Below are 19,342 nucleotides of genomic sequence, written 5' to 3'. Positions count from 1 at the left end.
GCAGGATGTCAGGTGCAATAAATGGAAAGTTATGAATATTTTTAAACAGCAACGTAATCTTTGGGTTACCACTTCCTGTACCCTCACTCAAGCGTTGGAACATGTGTGTGGGTACTTAAGTGTGTTTGTGCAGGTGCATGCATCACCAGCCTACAGGAGCACAACAGATCCAGTTTCATCTTTTGAGGCAGGAGAAAATTAGAAAAACAGAGAACAGCAATGAACAGCTCAATCTATCTCACTTTACTCTTTTTTTGGATGACACGAGGTAAAGTTTATATGATGTTTGTTATTGCCCTGGGCTTTAGATATTTCAAACACATTTATTTAGACAAATGCGCGCTATTTGAGGTAAAAAAAATTTATTACCTTTCTTCACAGATTGTGTAAACTGTATTTACACGAAGACACCCATTGATTTAGTGACTGTGGAGTTGGGGGACTCCGTTACATTAAATTGCACTTACAATTGCTCCAGTGGATTCGTTCAAGGCTACTGGAGTAAAGCGCTCAACATCTTTGGCTGCCACATGATGTTTAGAGAAGGCAGCTTTTGCACAGTGTTTCTTTGTCTCACCAATGTGTCCACGGGACATCTGAAAAACAACTACACTTGCTACACAGTAGATAAAGAGGATCCTCAGCTTCAACAAAAAACAGAGCGTCTCTTTTTGCTTCAGCTTCGAGGTAGATAAACTTTAGTTTATGCAAATATGTGCAGCTGCTCAATAAAGAGGTAAGCAAATTGGATTTCACTTTAACTTTTCCTTTTTTCAGCTCAGAGAAGTCTTCCAAACACAGATGCTCCAAAAAATTACAACAAAAATGGTAAGAAGCTGTGATTTGAAGAGATGCAAAATTTTTCATAGCTGTAGCTGAACATTTTTGAGCATGACTTTCATTTAATATATTGCATTCTTCATTCTTCAGCATCTTTTCCTGCCAAGCCAAATTCCCCTGGAGGTGAGATGGGACTCTGAAACAGTGGATATTATGAAAACTTTTAAAGAGAATCATTGTTACTTATTAACATCTGTATGGAGAAGGGAGAAGTAAATGTTTGCCTTTCGATCCAGTTCAGTCTAAGTTAATACTGTTGTTTCCATGTTAACAGGAGAATTTACTGGAATTAAGGTTTTGGCAACAGTTTCCGTAGCTGTAGCCCTGGTTCTTGCAGCATTGGCTGTATACTTGTGTTTTAATCGGAACAGACAGAACTGGAACGGTAAAGGTGATCACAAGATACTACACTGTGAACATACACCAGCTTTAAAAAGTTCTGAATGATAAAATATACACAACTGTGTCCGTATAACTATTTAACATTATATTGATAATATCTCATATTCCAGAGGAGCCTACTGTGTCCAAATTGGAGTGAGTACAATTTCAGAACTTCTCTTTATTTAAATCTGACTTCAATTACCTTTAAATGTTAGACTTGCAATATTCTTTATTGGGCCTTTTGCTATATGTTTTCCTTTTCAGCTTACCACAATCACCACATGTAGCCCAGCTACAGATAAAAGGTAAACAGTTTTAAATATCAAATGTAAAAGCGACAAATACGAGCTTCAATTTTTGTTCCTTCTATTATTCATACCTGTCCTATTTCTCAGGGTCAACACAAAGTGAAAGGGTGACTTTGAGGATTCCTCCACCAGGTAAGACAATCTCAACACTTTTCATTTGAATGACACCTTATCATCATCTACCCTATAGAAACAAAGACAATAACTAATGAAACAAATGCTTTCTCTGACCCAGATAATGAGAGTGATACTGAAGTTCCTTACGCTGACATTATGATCACCGTCCGTGGTGTCAGCACACCAGAACTCACTCAGGTCGGCTACCTGATAGCCGGAGACCAAAAAGAGGTGAGAGACAAAGTAGTAAACATGTTTGTTACTTGTGTTTCACTGAGCTCGAAATGTTATTTCCCATGCTCTATTACCAGCTACTTGCAGTGTGCTGCAGCTCACATACCTGTGCATGATTCTGAATTGCTAATTGCAGAATATATAAGCAATGAGATTCATTTTATATCAGAAACGTTCATGTGTTCATCTTACTTGTTCAAAAAGTTTCTTTTACTCATTTCATATGTGAGGAATGCTATAAATAAAGCTAAAGCAAAAATAGAATATTTTTTAAGGTTTTAAACAAATTGTGGCTTTTTTTTATTTACGTGTAATTGTAAGGCATGTGTGCAAAGCAATTTTTTGAGTAGTTACCTTCTTTTAAGTGGTTACCTTGTATAGATGTGCTTTGATAATTTAGAAGAAGAAAAAAACAGAAAAGCCTACAACCAGTATTTCTATTACCAGGGTTATTTTATCTAACTAAAGGTTAACTAAAAACTAAAAGTGGATGTGAAAACAAACAAACAAACTTTAATTAACTCAAAAACACAAACTTGAAAAACTAAATAACTAAAATTAAAAAAATAAAGGAAGTTTTAGTATTTGTTAGTTTGGTAAAAAAGAAAATGTTATCACAGCTTATCTGATGAGGTTTTGATTACTAAGACTTTGAATGTCTACAAGACTGAGTCAAGTTTTTTCAAAACGTTCTGTGTTTTTATTATAATACCTGTGCTGATTTCCATTAATCTTGCCCATATATACGTATATTTTAAAAAGTCTAAAACTGTAAATAAATAAATAAATAAAAGCTAGTAAAAAGTGCGAAAGTATAAAAACTCTGTTTATAGCACAAACACATTAGGGGTCTTTTTTATCCTTCTTCCCCTCCAGCGGTGGGGAGATAAACCGAGGTGTCACCTGCAGGCCTCTCGTTCAGCTGACAGACTGCATGTTCCTCAGGTCAGAGAGGTCAGCCGCAAGATGAGCACCAACTCTGAGTATGCAGTGATCACCTACGCCTGACTTCGACTGCTGCTGCAGAGGAATGTGAAGAAAAAATAGAGATATGTTTTTTATGTATATATGGTTTTGGAGGATGTATTTGTTTTCCATTTATGCTTTTTTTATTCTATTGTTCGCGTGGTGTATCTGTATTGAGGTTTATATTCAATAAAGCTGTCATTTCTTGACTTTCATGTCATTTGACCCTTCCTGATGGCCGTAGTAGCGCTAATCGTTGCTTAGAAACAACTATCAACAAAACACTCCGGGGTGCACAGTTGGTTTGGGGTTGCTGCCAGTTTTTAGGTATCCACTGTGACTAATTCATAAAAAATTTTGTTAAGGTTTCTGGTATTCTGAAGTCAGTTAATGAGAGTCGTTTAGAGCTAGTTGTCACAGACGTTTGTGCCCCCTTAAAAAATGGCAGTGCCTTTCTCAAACACTCACCTGCGGGTCCCGCGAGGATTTGGTACCATACTAGAGGGACTGACCCGTGAAGTCCTACGAGACCAGCCTGAAGACATCCCCAAATATGCCGCGCAGTACTTCGAAGCTCTTCTAAAAGAAAGACAAGGTAACTATAACTTTCTAACTTTTAACGTGATGAAGTAACAGTATGTCCCGTTCAAAGATTTGTGTATGTTTCTTTTCTTCGCTAAATACTTGTAATAGTTTGCCTATCATATTTCCCATAAGCTCCTCGAAATTACTAGCATGTCCTTGTGACTTTGCATAATGTAAATGAAACTGAATTGACCTGAAAAGTACGGCTTTTCTGTCATTGCAGAGAGTGGCATGGACCCTGCCGAGTGGGCTGCTAAACTGGAAGATAGATTCTACAACAACCATGCGTTCAAGAGCCCTGAGGTAGTTGTATAAGTTTAGGTAATGGTCGCACCATACTTGTGCAACCTCATTCCCCAAAGAGTTGGACTGCTGTGTAAACTGTAACACGAAACAACATGCAGTGATATACAAGATACTCAATAAGAAAAAAGAAAAACCAACTCTGTGTTTACCTGAAAATGGTACCAACAGATATTAAAGGCTGAAAATAACTTTAAATTTAATTAGAATTTTATATAAATGTAATATCTGCTCATGTTTAATTGGACAAAACATTAAAAAAAAAATCACCAAGAAAACTGTGGGCTAATGTTCCAAAGACTGGTTTTGAAAGCATATGTTGCCTTTAGTTGCTCGGCATATTATTTCAACAGTTGTTGTTCTTTTTTGTCATATATTGTGGTTCCAATGGGCCAGAAGTTTTTATTGGATGACAGGTTTTAACTGCAAACAGGCCAGTTTAGTTCTCTGACCTATACTGCAAATGTGTGCTGTTGTAAATACAGTGCCTTCTCATTTTTATTTATTTTTTTAGTTTGTCGCACTTAAATGTTTCCAAGAAAAGATTTCATTTATTATGAGAAAAACCTACCTGGTGTCATGACATGGTCTAAAGAAACACAAGAACAGATAAGAAATAAGGTCTGCAAGTAAAAGACAAATAAAAGTCCACCTCAAAATGGCTCAGAAAAACAAAATCAAGGCTTTGGTGTTACCTAGTCAAAGTCTGGACTTAAATTAGATTGATTCCATTTGCTATGACTAATTTCCTTCGGGATTAATAAAGTATTCTGATTCTGAAAAACAGGCTGTTCATGCTGCAAAAACCCTAGTCCTCCAATGCGAAATAAAACAAAGACAAACAAGGTTAACTTTTTACAAAATGTGGTCCTGCAATCTGTGAAGCTTGAGATCCTGCCACCAGTGTTTGATAGAGAAAAGAAATCTCATGTGACCATTAAATCTGCTCCTCTACCATCATAAACTAGTACTTGTTGGTCTTCTAAACAGGAGGAGTGCAGCCAGTCCCAGAAGAAGGAGGACATTGTGGACATCATGGACATCCCCCTGGATGATCCCGAGGCCAACAGGGCTGCTGCCAAAATTCAGGCTGGCTTTCGTGGCCACATGATTCGTAAGCAGCTGAAGCCAGAGGTCAAAGAAGGAGATAAGGTGAGCAACATTGTGTTCAACAGCAGCCAGTTGGACTGAGCTTGGGTATGAGAGATATAAGGCAGTTAATGAGTTGTTTAAGCATAAACCAATTAAACATTTTAGGGAAAATTTTCAGCGTTTAAAAAAATTAATTTGCTAAATAAAAAGTTTGATATTGTCTTTGATGCAAGAGGAAATTTTAAGGGAAAAACTCAGTTTTACAAAAGATAAAGGAGTGTTCTGAGAATTAAAGCAAAAAAAAAATTATAAGTGAAACTAATTATTTTTTCTTCTTCATTCTTCAAACTTGGATCAAGCTCATTGCACCACAGACTTAAGCACAGTCATAGTAAGGACATTTGAAGAGACATTTCCATGAATTGGACAGCCTGTTCAACAGCAAGACGGCAAAGATCCAACTTTAGTACTACTCCTACATTGCAATAGAGAGACCAATATGACCATTGCTTCTTACAGTCTTGCTGCTGTGTTTTATCGAGAGCACTTTTTGAGTCTTGGGTCTGTCTGATGAAATAATGAGGTTTAAGGACAAAAACACAATTTTTCTCTCATTTCTGGAAATATTCATGACTATTCGAGGATTAATTGCACTAATGTGCCATCTTAATAAAACATCTCTTGAGTCCTACCATTAAAGCAACTGAATAATCAGTACATGATAAGCAAACAAATTTTATGCATGGTCTTAGGCAATTTAACATAGTTTGATGTTTTAGGTATGCTCCAAAAACAGTTTTCCATTTACACAGTAGAGAAAAAAAAATCAGTTTAAATGGTATATTCGTCTTCTTCTTCTTCTGGCTATTCTTGTTAGAGCTCACCACAGTGGATCTGTTTCCATCTCACCCCATGGTCAGCATCCTCCTTTATCACAGACCCCCGGCATGTCCTCCTTCACTACATCCATAAATCTTATCTGTGGTCTTCCTCTTTTCCTCCTGTTGGATAGCTCCATAATTAACTTCTTTTGTCCAGTACATCTTGCCTCTGTTCATGTCCTAACCACTCTAACGAGCCTTGCCTCTCTAACTTTGTCTCCAAGCTGCTTTACCTAAGTTGACCTTCTGATATACTCGATTTTATGCTCTCCTTCTGTCACAAATCATCTCTGACACTCATCCCCTCCCACTCCACCCTGCCTGCACTCTTTTCTTCTTAAACTCATATACCTTCGCTACCTCTACTCCTTGCAGCTTCACTTACACCTGTCTCCCTCGTATTCACACATATGTAATCTGTTTTGCTTTCCTTCTCTCTCACTGCCTCCTAACATGCCTTCCGCCTTTACTCTTCATTTGTCTTTGGCTAACAGTAGCACAGTTTCCACCGGCACCCTGTTGGCAAACAGCACCAGAGGCGGTCATTGTTAACCTGGGCCCCAGCTGATCCGGTATGGAAATCTCATTCTTGATGTTTGTTCGATTTGGCAAAGATTTTAAACTGGATGCCCTTTCAGCAACCATCCCCATTAATCTGGGCTTGTGACTAGAAGTACACTGGTTTGAGGTGACAGTGAGCCCAACTGCAGTTATCTAAAGCCGATGAGAAGCTCTGCAAGCACAGTTCACTCGAGTCAAAAAAAGACTGTACAGCATCTATGGTTAACTTTAGAAAATATGGTCCTGCGGTCTGTTAAGCATGAGGTTCTCCCACCAGTGTTTCACACAGCAAAACTTTCTCATATAAGCATGAAATCTGCTCCTCTACCATCATACTTTGTGGTTCTCTTCACAGGAGGAGTGCAGCCGGCCCCAGGAGGAGGACATCATGGACATCCCCTTGGATGATCCTGAGGCCAACAGAGCTGCTGCCAAAATTCAGGCTGGCTTTCGTGACCGCATGAATCGTAAGAAGCTGAAACCAGAGGGCAAAATAGAAGAGGAAAAGGTAAGTAAAATTGAAGATAGCAGCCAGGGGGCCTCAGGTCAGTGGTGTTCAACTTTGGGATAAGACATGTAAGGCGGTTAAAGAGGGCTAATCCTATCAGGTACAACAACTACACTTAGTGAAATAGGTAAGTTATAAGCAAACTGCCACTTACATTCATCCTGTTGTATTTTACACAGAGCACTTTTGAGTTTTCCCAGTTTGCATTTGAGGTTTTATGAAGTAATGAGGTTTATGGACAAAAACACAATCTTTTTTTCTCATAAATTCAAGACTTTAAACCTCATATAAATATTCAAGACCAGCTAAGGAGGCTGAAAGTTTGTAACATAAAAATAGCCATGATGTGCCATCTTAGGAAACAGTCTCTTGGGTCTTGCAGCTAAAGCAATTCAATATTCTATATAAGATAAGAAAACAACTTTTGGCATGCTCTTCAATAATTATTAGCATAGTTTGATGTTTCAAGGTGGTTCCATTTACTCCATAATGCAGGAACACAGGCCATTTTTTCCCATTTACACTCCAGGAAAATATTTCCTCTAAATGGTATACATAATTAAATACACCTTTTAGAGCCTTTTTGAGGCTAAGTGAGATTAATGAAAGACGTAGCTGACTAATTTAACCACAGGTGATTTAATCTTTCAGGGGTTTTTTCTGGTATATCTGCTTCCAGATATACTTTAAAACTGCTAGTGATAAAACATTTTCATCAGAGCTTTTTCACAGATGTTTGTAAAGGCAGATTGAGTGGCTGCTGTTTTATTTTCTACACCTGTGGAAATGGTGTTGGCTTTTGAAGTGACAAAGAGCCCCATTGCACTTACTTAATAACAAGAATAACCACAATTTGTTTGCTGTCAAAAAAAGCAAAACAAATGTGCAGCTATATGGTTAACTTCACAAAATATGGTGCTGCAATCTGTTAAGCATGAGATTCTTCCTCCAGTGTTTGATGAAGAAACTCGTTCCCATATGAGCATGAAATCTGCTCCTCTAGCATCATAAATTCATACTTGGTGGCTCTACACAGGAGGAGGGCATCCAGCCCCAGAAAGAGGAGGACATTGTGGACATAATGAACATCCCCCTGGATGACCCTGAGGCCAACAGGGCTGCTGCTAAAATTCAGGCTGGCTTTCATGGCCACATGGATCGTAAGAAGCTGAAACCGGAGGGCAAAATAGAAGAGGAAAAGGTGAGCAACACAGGAAATGTGTTTAACAGCAGCCAAGGGGACTCAAGTCAGTGTTGTTGAACTTTAGGATAAGAGATATAAGACAGTTAAAGAGGGCTAATCCCATCAGGTGCAACTATACTTAGGGATCTAAGGTAAGTCATGGAGAAAATGGCTATTTAAGCATAAACAGTTTTATTCCTTTTTGGAAAAAACTTTCTGAGATTAAAGTAATAGATTTGAACTGAAAGGTTTGGGGTGATGTTTAAGGGTTACATTTTAGGTGATTTATTGTCCCTTTCTTAAATTAAAAAAATATATATCGCCACACGGCTGCCAATCAATATACAAATCAGCACGGCATTTTTCAGAAGATATTAACAATTCTCAATTTCAGCACTCGACGTGATGTCTTTCTTCCAACTAATTATAGGGTTTAAATCATTTGCAAATCAAAGCAGATTGTTTCTGTTCAGCAGCTACTTTCAGTTCACTGTTGCAGACTTTTCTTTGTGTCTGTTTGTTTGTTTTTCAGACTAACACTTCAAAAGAAACCGCAACAGAGGTGACCGTTTCCAAGTGAGTCTCATGTGATGTGCAGTCAGGAGGCGCGAGTGGAAAGGGAGAGGAGGAACGAGAGGGAAAGGACAGAGAGGAGTGATGATGATGAAATACAGCATCGTTTTTTTGCTGCTGAAGTGCTTCTGGAGTCATTTGGTTTAAGGTTTTTTATTGTTTTTTTTTGTAGGCACAGTTGTGGTTTTGTGTCGCTGTGGAAAACTAGAAAAGAAAAGTCACGTGACTGCAGTTATCCTCGCAATAAAACTGATATTTTTTTGACATGCACTATAACAGTCTCATGGAAGCTGAACGTTTTTAAAACCAGAAATAATCAGTATTTTAAAATCAATGCTGTAGTGTAAGAAGGTTTGCAATTAATTAATGTTGCTAATGCAGTATTAAGCTTACATTTAGTTCATTCTCTTTATTTAATAGCCACACATCCTATAGAAATTTGGCATTTTCAGGGGATGTTATCAAGAAAAGGGAAAATACATTGTGGAACAAAAGCTTAGAATACCAGAAACTCATCAGCTTAGTAATGGAATCACTGTTAGATTTGCAGTGCCAAGGTTGAGGAGAAAGGGAAGAACTCATCAAAAAAAGACCACCAGCTGCAGGAAGATAAGCATAATTTCCAGATGAGTTTTACAGAGGCATCATTACATGTTCTCTTTTGAAAAGCATTGTTTTGCTCTGTCATTTCATGAGCATTTTAATTACATAAGTTCTATTTTTACTTTTTAGAGAAAAATCATTTGAGTCCCGAATTGAAGACAAATCAAGTCGTTCAGATGAAATCTCGCACCCTAATGTCTCAAAAAAGACTGAAAACACAGACAATGAAGAGTCAGTCTACAGGTTCCGAACAGCAGCTGCACAGTCAGAGGAACCGAGTGGCACAGACAACCAAAGCGATCCAGCAGTAACTGTATTTGATCAAGTTGACAGGGCGGCTAATAAAACTGTTCCAGACCAAAATATACCTCACTTTGAGTTAGAGCCCACTGACTTGTCATCATTCAGAGGGCTGTCAAATGTGGATGTGTGTGCTCTGGAGTTAATAGCATCAGAAGATGAGGAAGTTAACAAACAAGGACCAGCAGTTGCACACGAGGAGCTTGTCGATTCAGGAGAAGAGGAAAATACTGAAGTTGTAGAGCCAGTGGAAGTCATTCAGTATTCTGGCCTAGCTGATGTGGATGTGTGCGCTGCAGAGCTTGAAGGAACAGAGGGAACAATGAAAGGAGCAACTGCTGAGAATGTTACACGTGTTAGTGAAGAAAATCTGAAATACCAGCCGGAGGACATTCTTGTAAAATCGTCAGTGGCTCAAGCTGAAATCACTGAGAACAACCGAGAACAAGCAGAGGATCAGCCAGACAAAGGAAACGAGGAAAGAACAGAGACTGAAGCTTATTCTGGGGAGACTCATGAAAGTGTAGCTCATAGCAGGGGTAGCTTAGATGGTAATGTTATTCCAAAGGAGGATTCTTTGGTTGAAATTAGCTTTGAAGATGTTCCAGAAGCTCAGCAGATTAGTAAGGCTGCGGAGAAACAGCCAGAGGAACAGAGTTCAACAAATGCCTTACAGATGGATGTATTAGAAATGCGAGAGAAGGAAGAGTCAGAGGACACTACTGCAATTCCAACTGGCCACTGTGTTGCTGATACACAAGGCAGCCATAAACATGAAGCTGAAAAGGGAGTTAACAGGGCCAAATGGACAGATGACCTCAATTTAAGTGATGATGATGATGATGAAAAGGAAAAAGGTGAGGACACCAGCTCATTAAATCAGCATAGCACAGAGGCAGAAAAAGAGAACCAAGAGTATGAAACCAATCCTGCAATTGAAAATAATGAGCAGCTAAGTGAGGCCATATTTCTCAAGAGTGAAGATTCAGAAAAAGAGACAGGCTCAGATGACCCTGATTTCAAAGAAGGCCACATGACAGATGTGGTTGGAGGAGATATCGAAGAAACTCACAAGAAGGTTTACAGCAAGACAAGGGATCAGGAAATTAATGATGGTGGGGCGGAAAATAATTCATCACAAGCAACCCAGTCAAATACATCAATGGCTAGAATGGGGGCAGAGAGAGAAGTCTTTGAGGAAAGAGCGCAACATCCACCGGAGAACGAGGAGAGTCGGATAACACTTGTATGGTCGCAGCCAGAGGACACAGTGGAGGAAAAAGAGGTCACATCAAAGGAAGGAGAGGAACTTGGAGAGGGGATGACTGACTCAGAAATACAAGAGAAAAGTGCCATGATGCATGAGGAGGAGAAAATCACGCTCCCTCACAGTGCAGATTGGGCTGCTGATGTCCACCAAGGAGAAGAAAGGCTACCTGAGGACACCACAGTGCAAGAGAGTACCGACAAGGTAATCTTGATTCTTTTTAACACTGGGTGTTCACTCCTCCCTTTATCGTTAAAATGTGAAAGCTACTTTGCATCTTAAAGGTATTAATTAATAATTGTACACAGTAAAGACATGACCCTATTAAAAAATTAGCAATAAACTGAGTTTAACACGCGCCCTGGCAGCTAACTTCATGGCCTCCACTTTCTGTTAGCCAGCTGAGGATGAATGTTTGACACAGAGATGGCTTTAGCTAGGCTACAGTTTGTTCTGTTTCTATTCCTGTCTCAGGTAGCCTATATAAATAACCTCTGTGAGGACAAGCCTGATCAACAGAGGCCTTCATTTTCTTCTCCCTCGGTGGATCTGGGGGTGGGTGATTGAAAATACCTTCGAAATAGTTCCTTTTCTGGATGACTTATGGTAGTTTGCACTTATACTTTGAATGTCATTATCTCAGCTGAAATCTACAGGAATTTCACATTCAAAGTTAAGCGCAATCAGTCTTTTTTTCACATTTGGGCACGCGGAAGAGGCCGTCGGAGGCCTTCACTCCTGCCGCACTCCTCCTGGGAGCCTCCACTGCCTCCACAGATTGAAGCTTGATTCTCTAATCTGTCATCATAAAAGACCAACTAAACAATTTGTCTTGTGAATTAAGCCTGTAATTTTTTTTATTGCTGTCACAGTTAGCCCCGTCTGATTTGTCTGGACCAACAGGACTCCAAACACACACGCGCGCACACACACACGCACACAAAGTAGGAGTGTAGGAAGGGGTACTGACTATGTTACTATGGTAACCCCTCACCATCCTGCTCTCTTCATGTCGTCATGGAATTAATAGGAGATGGTGATGCTGATAGTTGCTAGGCACCCTCTGTATCAGTAATCTACCTTTTAATAACAGTTTTAACCGAGTGATTAAAGATCAGTTTCTGTATTTGCCTACCTAGCGATGGATTTGACTTTAGCTGAAACACAGCAAAACTGTGGAGTGTATAAATGTAAATCCAGCTGCTCAAGCAGTAACCTAGCAGCTCTCCCCTGTAATGTTGGACTGTTATGCTTTTAACTGTCTATTTACAACTGCCCACAACGAAATTCCTATACATTAATCATCTCAATACTGTGTTAGATGCACTCATGAAAGCAGGATCGACTTCTTAATTCATTCCAGTGAGTATAAATATAAATACCCAGTTTGAGAAAGTTAGCTGATCGATAAAGCAGGTCAGCCCAGTGAAATTAGGCGTTTGCATAACTTAGCATATTGTCTGAATGTGAATGGCAAGCAAACCAGCAGGAGTGAGTTAATGTCAGAGATATAACTCAGATAAATGGATGTTTTCTGTTTCTCCCTCTCTCTCCGTCTTGTCTCTGAGGCTGGCAGAGGAGTGTGGGCGGCTATACCAGCTGGGATCAGAGGGATGGAGAGGGCTGTTAGCTCACTCTGCCTCTAATAAATTTATAACACCTCCTAGTGTAAAATAGCCCAAGATGCTTACACAGTTTTATTTTCACACTATTTGTAGAATTTTCAAAGTCAGCATTTATTGTTTTATGGCCATCTGGTTTACATAGTAATTCCAAGTTTGTCACTTGTTTTTATTTGGGGAGTTTGTTATTGTAACACTGCAACTTGTGTGAATTTTAATGGTGCTTGGTGCATGTGGTAGTCTTTCCTAGTTTGCATCCAGGATGAATTAAGTTGTGGGAAAAACTGTCAAGCTATAAATTGCTGAGAGAGAAATAGAGCACAGTCCAGCCTGTTTCGTTTACTTCAGTCATCAGGTTGTTCTTAGTGAATGTTAAGCTCTGTTACATGTTTGTAACTGTAAAATGAACACAGTAGGTCAGAAACCCTAATGAGACTGAAAAGATGAACACATGCTGTTATGTTTGTAGGAGGTCTCTCTTTCTCTCCCTCCCTTCCTCTTCCTCTCTCAATCGTTCCCTTGCTGCCGCTCTCCCTCTCTCTCCCTCTCACTGTATGTCTCTCCCTCTCACTCTGTGCGTGAGCGGGTGTTACTGAACATACAGTGATTGTTAGTAAGAGCCAGTGAGACATCTGTATTATACCGGAGACTCGTTTAAAGAGAGCTTTTGCTTGGTCCACATAGAAATTCGGGCACAGAAGTCATAGCAGGTCATCTCACCTGAAGACTGAAATCATCTCTGAGAGTAAGAAATGGACTGTCATAACGTAAGTACGAGCTTCAGATGAACTTTTTCAAAAATATTTTTCGATCTATTTTTAGGCACTGATCAGTTTTCCAGGTGGATGCATGTACAGTTATAGTTTGTTAGTTGCCAAATGTGGTTGTCCTCGGATGCACACCGCTGTGTGTGTTTTTCTTTTTGCCTTGAGTGCAGTATATGGTAACCACTGTGGTTTCATGGTCCTCAAATAATGATATTTTTTTTCCACATAAAGGCTTGTTATAAAACTATTTCGAGCTATTTTCATCACATTAAAAGAGAATTTTCACCAGAATATTTCAAATCAATCTGAGTCAGAATAAATCAAAGAGCCCTCGAGGAACTCAATAACAGTAAGACTGAGAAGGTGTGTTGCCAGAAAAATCCAGTGCAGCAGCAACCCTGCACCTCTGCTGCTGTGAAAGATCTGGATTCGGGCTGCTCAGTGAGCAGTCAGACAGAGAGGCTAATGAATGCTGGCTGAACAGGTGGGTGGTCACACTCCTACACTGGAGGGGTTTCACTGGAGACATGATGCACTGCTTCACTGAGGTAGTGGGATGACAGTGGGATCATTCTGTGGGCTGCCTTTGTGTGAAATGTCAGTCTGTTACCATAAGCGAAGCACGGGGTGTAGCTGATATGCGTTTGCCACACGATTTGAATTGGTGTTTACATAACTCGTCGACAGCTTTGGCACTCTTCCACTGACAGTTTGTGACAAGCCAGAATTTCCACCCACCCTATGTTTCCTTTGGGACAGTGGATTCTGTACTTTTAGTGTCTGAACGAGAGGCTGCTGTGACTGCGACGCTTTCGCTGGGTCATCCTTTTTTCTTTTTTTTTACGCTGAATGCGGCAGAATTACAAGTTTATCTTTTCTTTGAAAGGTGACTTCTAACTTCACTTAAGCTTTGCTTGATGAAACTACAGTTATCCACAAACATTAAACTACCACGCAGTCTTTTTCATCAATTTTGTGCATTGCTTTATGTTTTGTGATATGAGAGATAATGGCTTTTCCAGGCTAAACGATGAAATCAGCAGTATTATATGCTGTATGTGACAAGAGGGGAAAGAGTGAGGAAAAAGCGGGCCATTGACCTCCTAAGAGCCCCAGTGAAGTTGTGTAACAAGAATGAACAAGTTGCTTGCTGTCAAAAAAGACAGTGCAACCTATATGGTTAACTTTACAAAATATGGTCCTGCAATCTGTTATGAACATGAGATTATCCCACCAGTGTTTCATGAAGAAAAACATGAAATCTGTTCACTCATACTTTGTGGTCCTCTACACAGGAGGAGTGCAGCCGGCCCCAGGAGGAGGAGGACATAATGGACATCCCCCTGGATGATCCCGAAGCCAACAGGGCTGCCGCTAAGATTCAGGCTGGCTTTCGTGGCCACATGACTCGCAAGAAGCTGAAGCCAGAGGACAAAACAGAAGGGGAGGAGGTGAGCATCACTGGGGATGTGTTCAACAGGTCAGTGGTGTAGAATCTAGGGATAAGACTTTAAAGGTAGCCAGCCCCAAAAGGAGTGAAATAAGGTAAGAGAACAGGTAAATTTATGAGGAAAAAAATTACAGTACTCGGAAAAACAAGACTTTTTCTTTATCACTTTGCAGATTCGTGTCAAACTTGTCACACCACACACTGCTGTAAATGACCTGATTATGTTATAGCCTAATTTGTAATCGAAATAACGAAATTTTACATTTTTGCTGTGAATTGCACAGCTTGTTCAACGGCAAAATGGCATGATGAAGGGATGAAGCCGGATCTAAGCCAGTTTTTTTAATCGATTTTTTTTTCTTTAATTCAAAACTTTGTCCTCCTCTTTTTTTAGAAGGTATAATCTTGGAAATATTCAATATTATCCAAGGGGAATAAGACCTTGTAACATAACAGTGACACTAAAGTGCCATTTTAGTAAACTGTCTCTTGAGTCTTGCAGTTAAAGCAATTTAATATTCTCCAAATGATAAGCAAGCAAATTTTAGGCTTACTGTTAAATAATTTAGCACAGTTTGATGTTTTAGGGATGTTCCAAATGCTGCATAATGCAGGAACACGAGCCATTTTTTCCCCATTTACACAGCAGGAAAAGAATCCATTTAAATTGTATACATAATTAAATACAACTATTAGAGCCCTTTGAGGCTCAAACCAAGTGTGATTAATGAAATACATATCTGACTCATTTAGCAACAGATGATTGACTCTTTGAATTATTTTTTTCTGCTACATGAATCTCTTTCCAGATTTACCGTGAACGCGCCAGTGATAAAAGACTTTAATCCGAGTTCAGTTTAGTTTCAAAAATGTCAAGCTACATTGTCACAACAGATGCTTTTTTTTTCTTTCTTTTTTTTGTAAGCAACTGGAGAAGTGTGAAGACTTGTTCTGTTTCAGCTCGAGCACACGCTGCATTTAGATGGATTTTCTGCCTTCTGCAAACCAAGATCAAAGATAAAAACAGTAAAAGTTAAACTCCCGAATCTGCACATCTGCGTTCCTTCAAATCATAGTTTGTCTTTTTAAATCTGGACCACTGGAAACTTTTTGAAGATATAAAACTTTTGAATCCTAGCTCTCAAAATGCCACTTTTTTCCCCCTGTGAGACAAAAGAGCTTTTTCTTTGGGGATGAGGTTGACACAAGGTGTCTACGTCAGTGATTCTTCCTAACCCAGTTGCTGGCTGGCTGCCTTGTATCCTTATGTAGGAGAAGTATTTATAGCTTCAGGTGCATTAGGTACACTATATGCTTTAAAGGGCCAAGCAGAATTAATGGGCCTGTCGTACTGGAACCAAGCGTCACAAGCACCTCCCACAGGGGCAGACCCCCTTTTTTACAGCTGAAGTGCTCGTCAGTTTTATCGGCCATGATAAGGAATCAAGTTCTAAGCGTTGCATTATCTCTTTAAAATTAAACATATATTTTAATCATATTTGTTATATATATTCATCGTAAGAGTCATATTTCTTGGAAATGAACCGCCCTTAAATAGAAACTCAGTTTAAAGTTTCCTTCAAGTCCTATACGGTGCATAACTGCCATGCCGGTTTCTGTTTTTAGAGACAGGAAGATCGGGGGCAGTAGAGAGAGACGACACATCTGTGCCAGAGCAGTGACACCCCTGTCCCGACCTGGATGAAGAGAAAGAGGCAAAGCAAGGTAGTGAGAGACAGCCGGCATACGCTGGCTAGGCTGGCTTTCAGGCAGACCTTTTTACCCCAGGAGTCTTTTTCAACACAAATTAGCAGTAGAAAATGAACAGTTTTGAGGGTGTGTTATGTGAATCTTTTTTCCCCTTCTCTTTTTTTTTTTTTGTGAACTTTAACACTCCTTCTCTGCTTCTTCAGCAGCCTCATCAGTACGGATGTCTTTGACCCAGAATTTGCAACTCACTGCATGTACTTGTGAAACTTCTGGTAGTGTGCTAGTTTTTAGACGATGATCTGTGAAAGTGAAAATGAATGTCCTCTAAATGCTAAACAGAGCTTTTTTTTCCTTTCTTTCTTTTTTTTATGGATGGATCACTTCATATTCTCTGTGTGTAAACCTCGTACGCATCACGTTGGGTGATTAGTGGCTTAAAAAGACTTCTTATTTTGCATTGTTTCCTGATGTGCTTGTATCTTGACAGTTATTGACCTATTTGACTTGCTTACAAGACTGATTAAAACATCAAAAGAAAAGTAGCTATGTATGTTCTATTTGTTTATCCTTTTGGTCACATGGTTAGTGAAATCGTTCTTTCCACATTTCCAAGCATTTTCTATAAATCTGATCTTCCAGAACAGTACGCATGCAGTAATTTACACTCCTCTTTATTTGTTTCTCCAGATGCATTTGGTACAGCTTTAAATAATAACACACTGGTTCAGTATGCTCTGTTGTTGTGTTGGTGGGATTTACTTGTTTGACTTCTGTTAAATCGGGTGTGTAGAAATCCTTTGTCCCTGTATGCAGAGGCTTCATGCTTAAAAAAAAAAAAAAAAAAACTGAATAGTACCTTGCTGAACTTCGGTGTAGAGACGTGGCATTACACTAATAAATCCACCTTAAATATTCAGTGAGATGTCTGCTTTAAAGTGTCTGTCACCTCAGTCTTTGTCCGTGAATTAAATCCTTGATATTTTTGGTGTTTTTTGTAAACATTACAGGAGCCAAAGCAGCTCATTTTTCTGTGGAACATAAGCAAGGCTGGCAATTAAAAGCAGTTTCAGTGAAGCTGAAATAGTGTTCTAACAACAACTCTAATGAATGATTAACACAAAACTCTTTTGTACTAAAAATGTTTTTTTAGATGTTCAGATCATGTAAATCCACCAGCAGTTGCCTTGTCATAAACACTCTCTGTGTATATCCGTTTTACATTACATGCCAAAATCACAAAAGAATAACACAATTTTGCTTCATCTGCCGAGGCAGTCTTGTTCACTTTATGAGAAACAGGATAGAGCATCTTCAGTCTCCCGGTGCACCCACTCAGAACACCCACACACATCTGAGCCACACAGCGAACTGCACAAACTCAAACGGCACACACGCATTCTCAAACAGGAAAAACACGAGCCGTACTTCATCACGCAGATCCCGTTAAAGTCACTTATTGTCGCTCGCACGTCGCCAGCTGCAGAGGTGGAACAGCCAGCGCCTTTGCTTGCGGCGGTTTTTCGCAAAGGCAGAGCGCAAACACTTCCTTCTCAAGCTGACTTTCCTCCTCTCAGCCGCAAATCTCATGAACATCCTCTACGGGTTTTATATGGACCTGTTCTTTCTTTTCTCCTACTCAGTCCCAGAGGTGCCATGGCCACGTTCTCCTGTCTCTTTAATGACTGTGGGTGAACAATCAATATCCTGCACACCTCCAAACATGGCACAACACCCACTTCGTGCTGTAGATTGAATTCTGAAGGTGATGGAAAAGACAGTTTTACAAAAAAAAAAAAAGAGAGAGACATGAGCTGGAAAATCGTGTGAGGATATTAATACATCATCATGTGAGAGCCAGATTTAAACACACTAAAGAATAATATTTTCTTCTCTTCGCAGCTTGCACTTAACTAAAGCTGACCCGGACCATTTTAAGAGTAAATCACGAGAAAGATTTGCTTGGTTAGTTCATTTTCTTCCTCAGTCTGTCAGTGTGCAAAGATTTCTGGTCTCCTGGGTGATAATTAGAGAAGAATAAGCCAGGACAAACAGCAGGGGGCGTAATTATCCTCTTTCCAGTGGTTATGACTGCCCTCGCCATCTTAGGAGAGACCATGTTTTCTGAGTAGGATACACAAGTGGGCAGTGTGCAGAAAATATGAGCTTTATTTCTACATCTGCACAAATATCAGCTAATAGGAGATGTTGTTAAATGCAAGAATCCCAGATTTCAAAAGATATGAGTATCATTTGTATCATGTATGCACTGTGTTGCATCTGCATGTGTGGGGATGACATCAGTCTTAATGGGGTCTAAAAGTGACAATAGCTTCTGTTATGACACATTCAGCCAAACTAACTGAGACACACAGGCTCGGTCTGTTTCTAGTCCCCTCTTCGCTCAGCTGACTGGAAATTGTCCCCCTTGATTTAGAGCCTGTAAGAAGATGAGAGGAAATGGGAGGTGTTTCTTTTAGAGAGGGCAGAGGTGGAGGGGAGAGGTTCGACTTTGATGGCTCACTACACAGGAGTACCAGCCCTGTGAGAGTGGTAGTCAACAGCAGCTGTTCCCACAGTCCTGGAAGGTTTTGTTGTTGTTGTTTTTTTTCTTCTTCCTATCAACGCAGGCTTCCTCCTCTGCATAAAACATCCCTTTGTTGTCAAACAAAATGCTCCAAAAAAAACTCCTGACAAAAGACTTTTAGAAGGTGGGAGAGATGATTTATAATGCAACTGACTCATCAGTGCACACAAACAAATAAAGAAAAAAAAAACAGAAAACAGACTGATCAAACATACGGGGATTTCACACATGGCAGCGTGTCTGCTGTAATAAAAAGTGACTGCCAAACTTCCCAACTGATATTAGAGCTCCATGCAAACTGGCAGTCAGAGGAAGGATCTAAAGCAACAGAACTATTGAATTTTGACTTTTGTTGCATTGTCACATGTACTTTTTACCTCACATGTAAGATTCCCATTTTGATTTTCACATGCATTTGGATTTATGAAAAGTTTAGCATCACTTCCAATAATTTAGTTATCTTCTCTCTAAGCTTTGCCTCCGGCTCCTGACTTCTTCTCATAT

General features: G+C 39.6%; 2 protein-coding genes across 2 annotated transcripts; both read left to right on the top strand.

The window, feature by feature from the left end:
• Window positions 1-219: 219 nt before the first annotated feature.
• On the top strand, window positions 220-2,891 carry LOC146618838 (uncharacterized). Its single transcript, XM_085371651.1, has 10 exons — window positions 220-268; window positions 382-687; window positions 778-828; window positions 931-963; window positions 1,115-1,231; window positions 1,353-1,377; window positions 1,489-1,529; window positions 1,620-1,664; window positions 1,768-1,880; window positions 2,760-2,891. The coding sequence occupies exons 1-10, from the start codon at window positions 220-222 to the stop codon at window positions 2,889-2,891; spliced, it is 912 nt and encodes a 303-aa protein (XP_085227777.1).
• A 399-nt stretch (window positions 2,892-3,290) lies between these two features.
• On the top strand, window positions 3,291-16,194 carry nrgnb (neurogranin (protein kinase C substrate, RC3) b). The gene is made up of 9 exons (XM_085370600.1): window positions 3,291-3,444; window positions 3,658-3,740; window positions 4,728-4,889; window positions 6,627-6,779; window positions 7,816-7,980; window positions 8,495-8,538; window positions 9,268-10,909; window positions 14,390-14,545; window positions 16,171-16,194. Exons 1-9 carry the CDS (start codon window positions 3,291-3,293, stop codon window positions 16,192-16,194), a joined length of 2,583 nt encoding a protein of 860 aa, XP_085226726.1.
• Window positions 16,195-19,342: the final 3,148 nt, after the last annotated feature.

The sequence above is a fragment of the Diplotaxodon limnothrissa genome, linkage group LG14 (assembly GCF_057381915.1).
Source record: "Diplotaxodon limnothrissa isolate DT_005_m linkage group LG14, D_limnothrissa_male_GT1.1, whole genome shotgun sequence".
Taxonomy (NCBI): Eukaryota; Metazoa; Chordata; class Actinopteri; order Cichliformes; family Cichlidae; genus Diplotaxodon; species Diplotaxodon limnothrissa.
This window is presented reverse-complemented; position numbering and strand designations above follow the sequence as displayed.

Excerpts from the sequence above, each read along its gene's own strand:
- nrgnb (XM_085370600.1), top strand. The coding sequence starts at position 3,291 with ATGGCAGTGCCTTTCTCAAACACTCACCTGCGGGTCCCGCGAGGATTT. Across the intron at positions 4,890-6,626 it reads AGGTCAAAGAAGGAGATAAG|GAGGAGTGCAGCCGGCCCCA; the intron begins GTGAGCAACATT and ends TTCTCTTCACAG. Across the intron at positions 7,981-8,494 it reads GCAAAATAGAAGAGGAAAAG|ACTAACACTTCAAAAGAAAC; the intron begins GTGAGCAACACA and ends TTTGTTTTTCAG.
- LOC146618838 (XM_085371651.1), top strand. The coding sequence starts at position 220 with ATGAACAGCTCAATCTATCTCACTTTACTCTTTTTTTGGATGACACGA. Across the intron at positions 688-777 it reads CTTTTTGCTTCAGCTTCGAG|CTCAGAGAAGTCTTCCAAAC; the intron begins GTAGATAAACTT and ends TCCTTTTTTCAG. Across the intron at positions 1,881-2,759 it reads TAGCCGGAGACCAAAAAGAG|CGGTGGGGAGATAAACCGAG; the intron begins GTGAGAGACAAA and ends CTTCCCCTCCAG.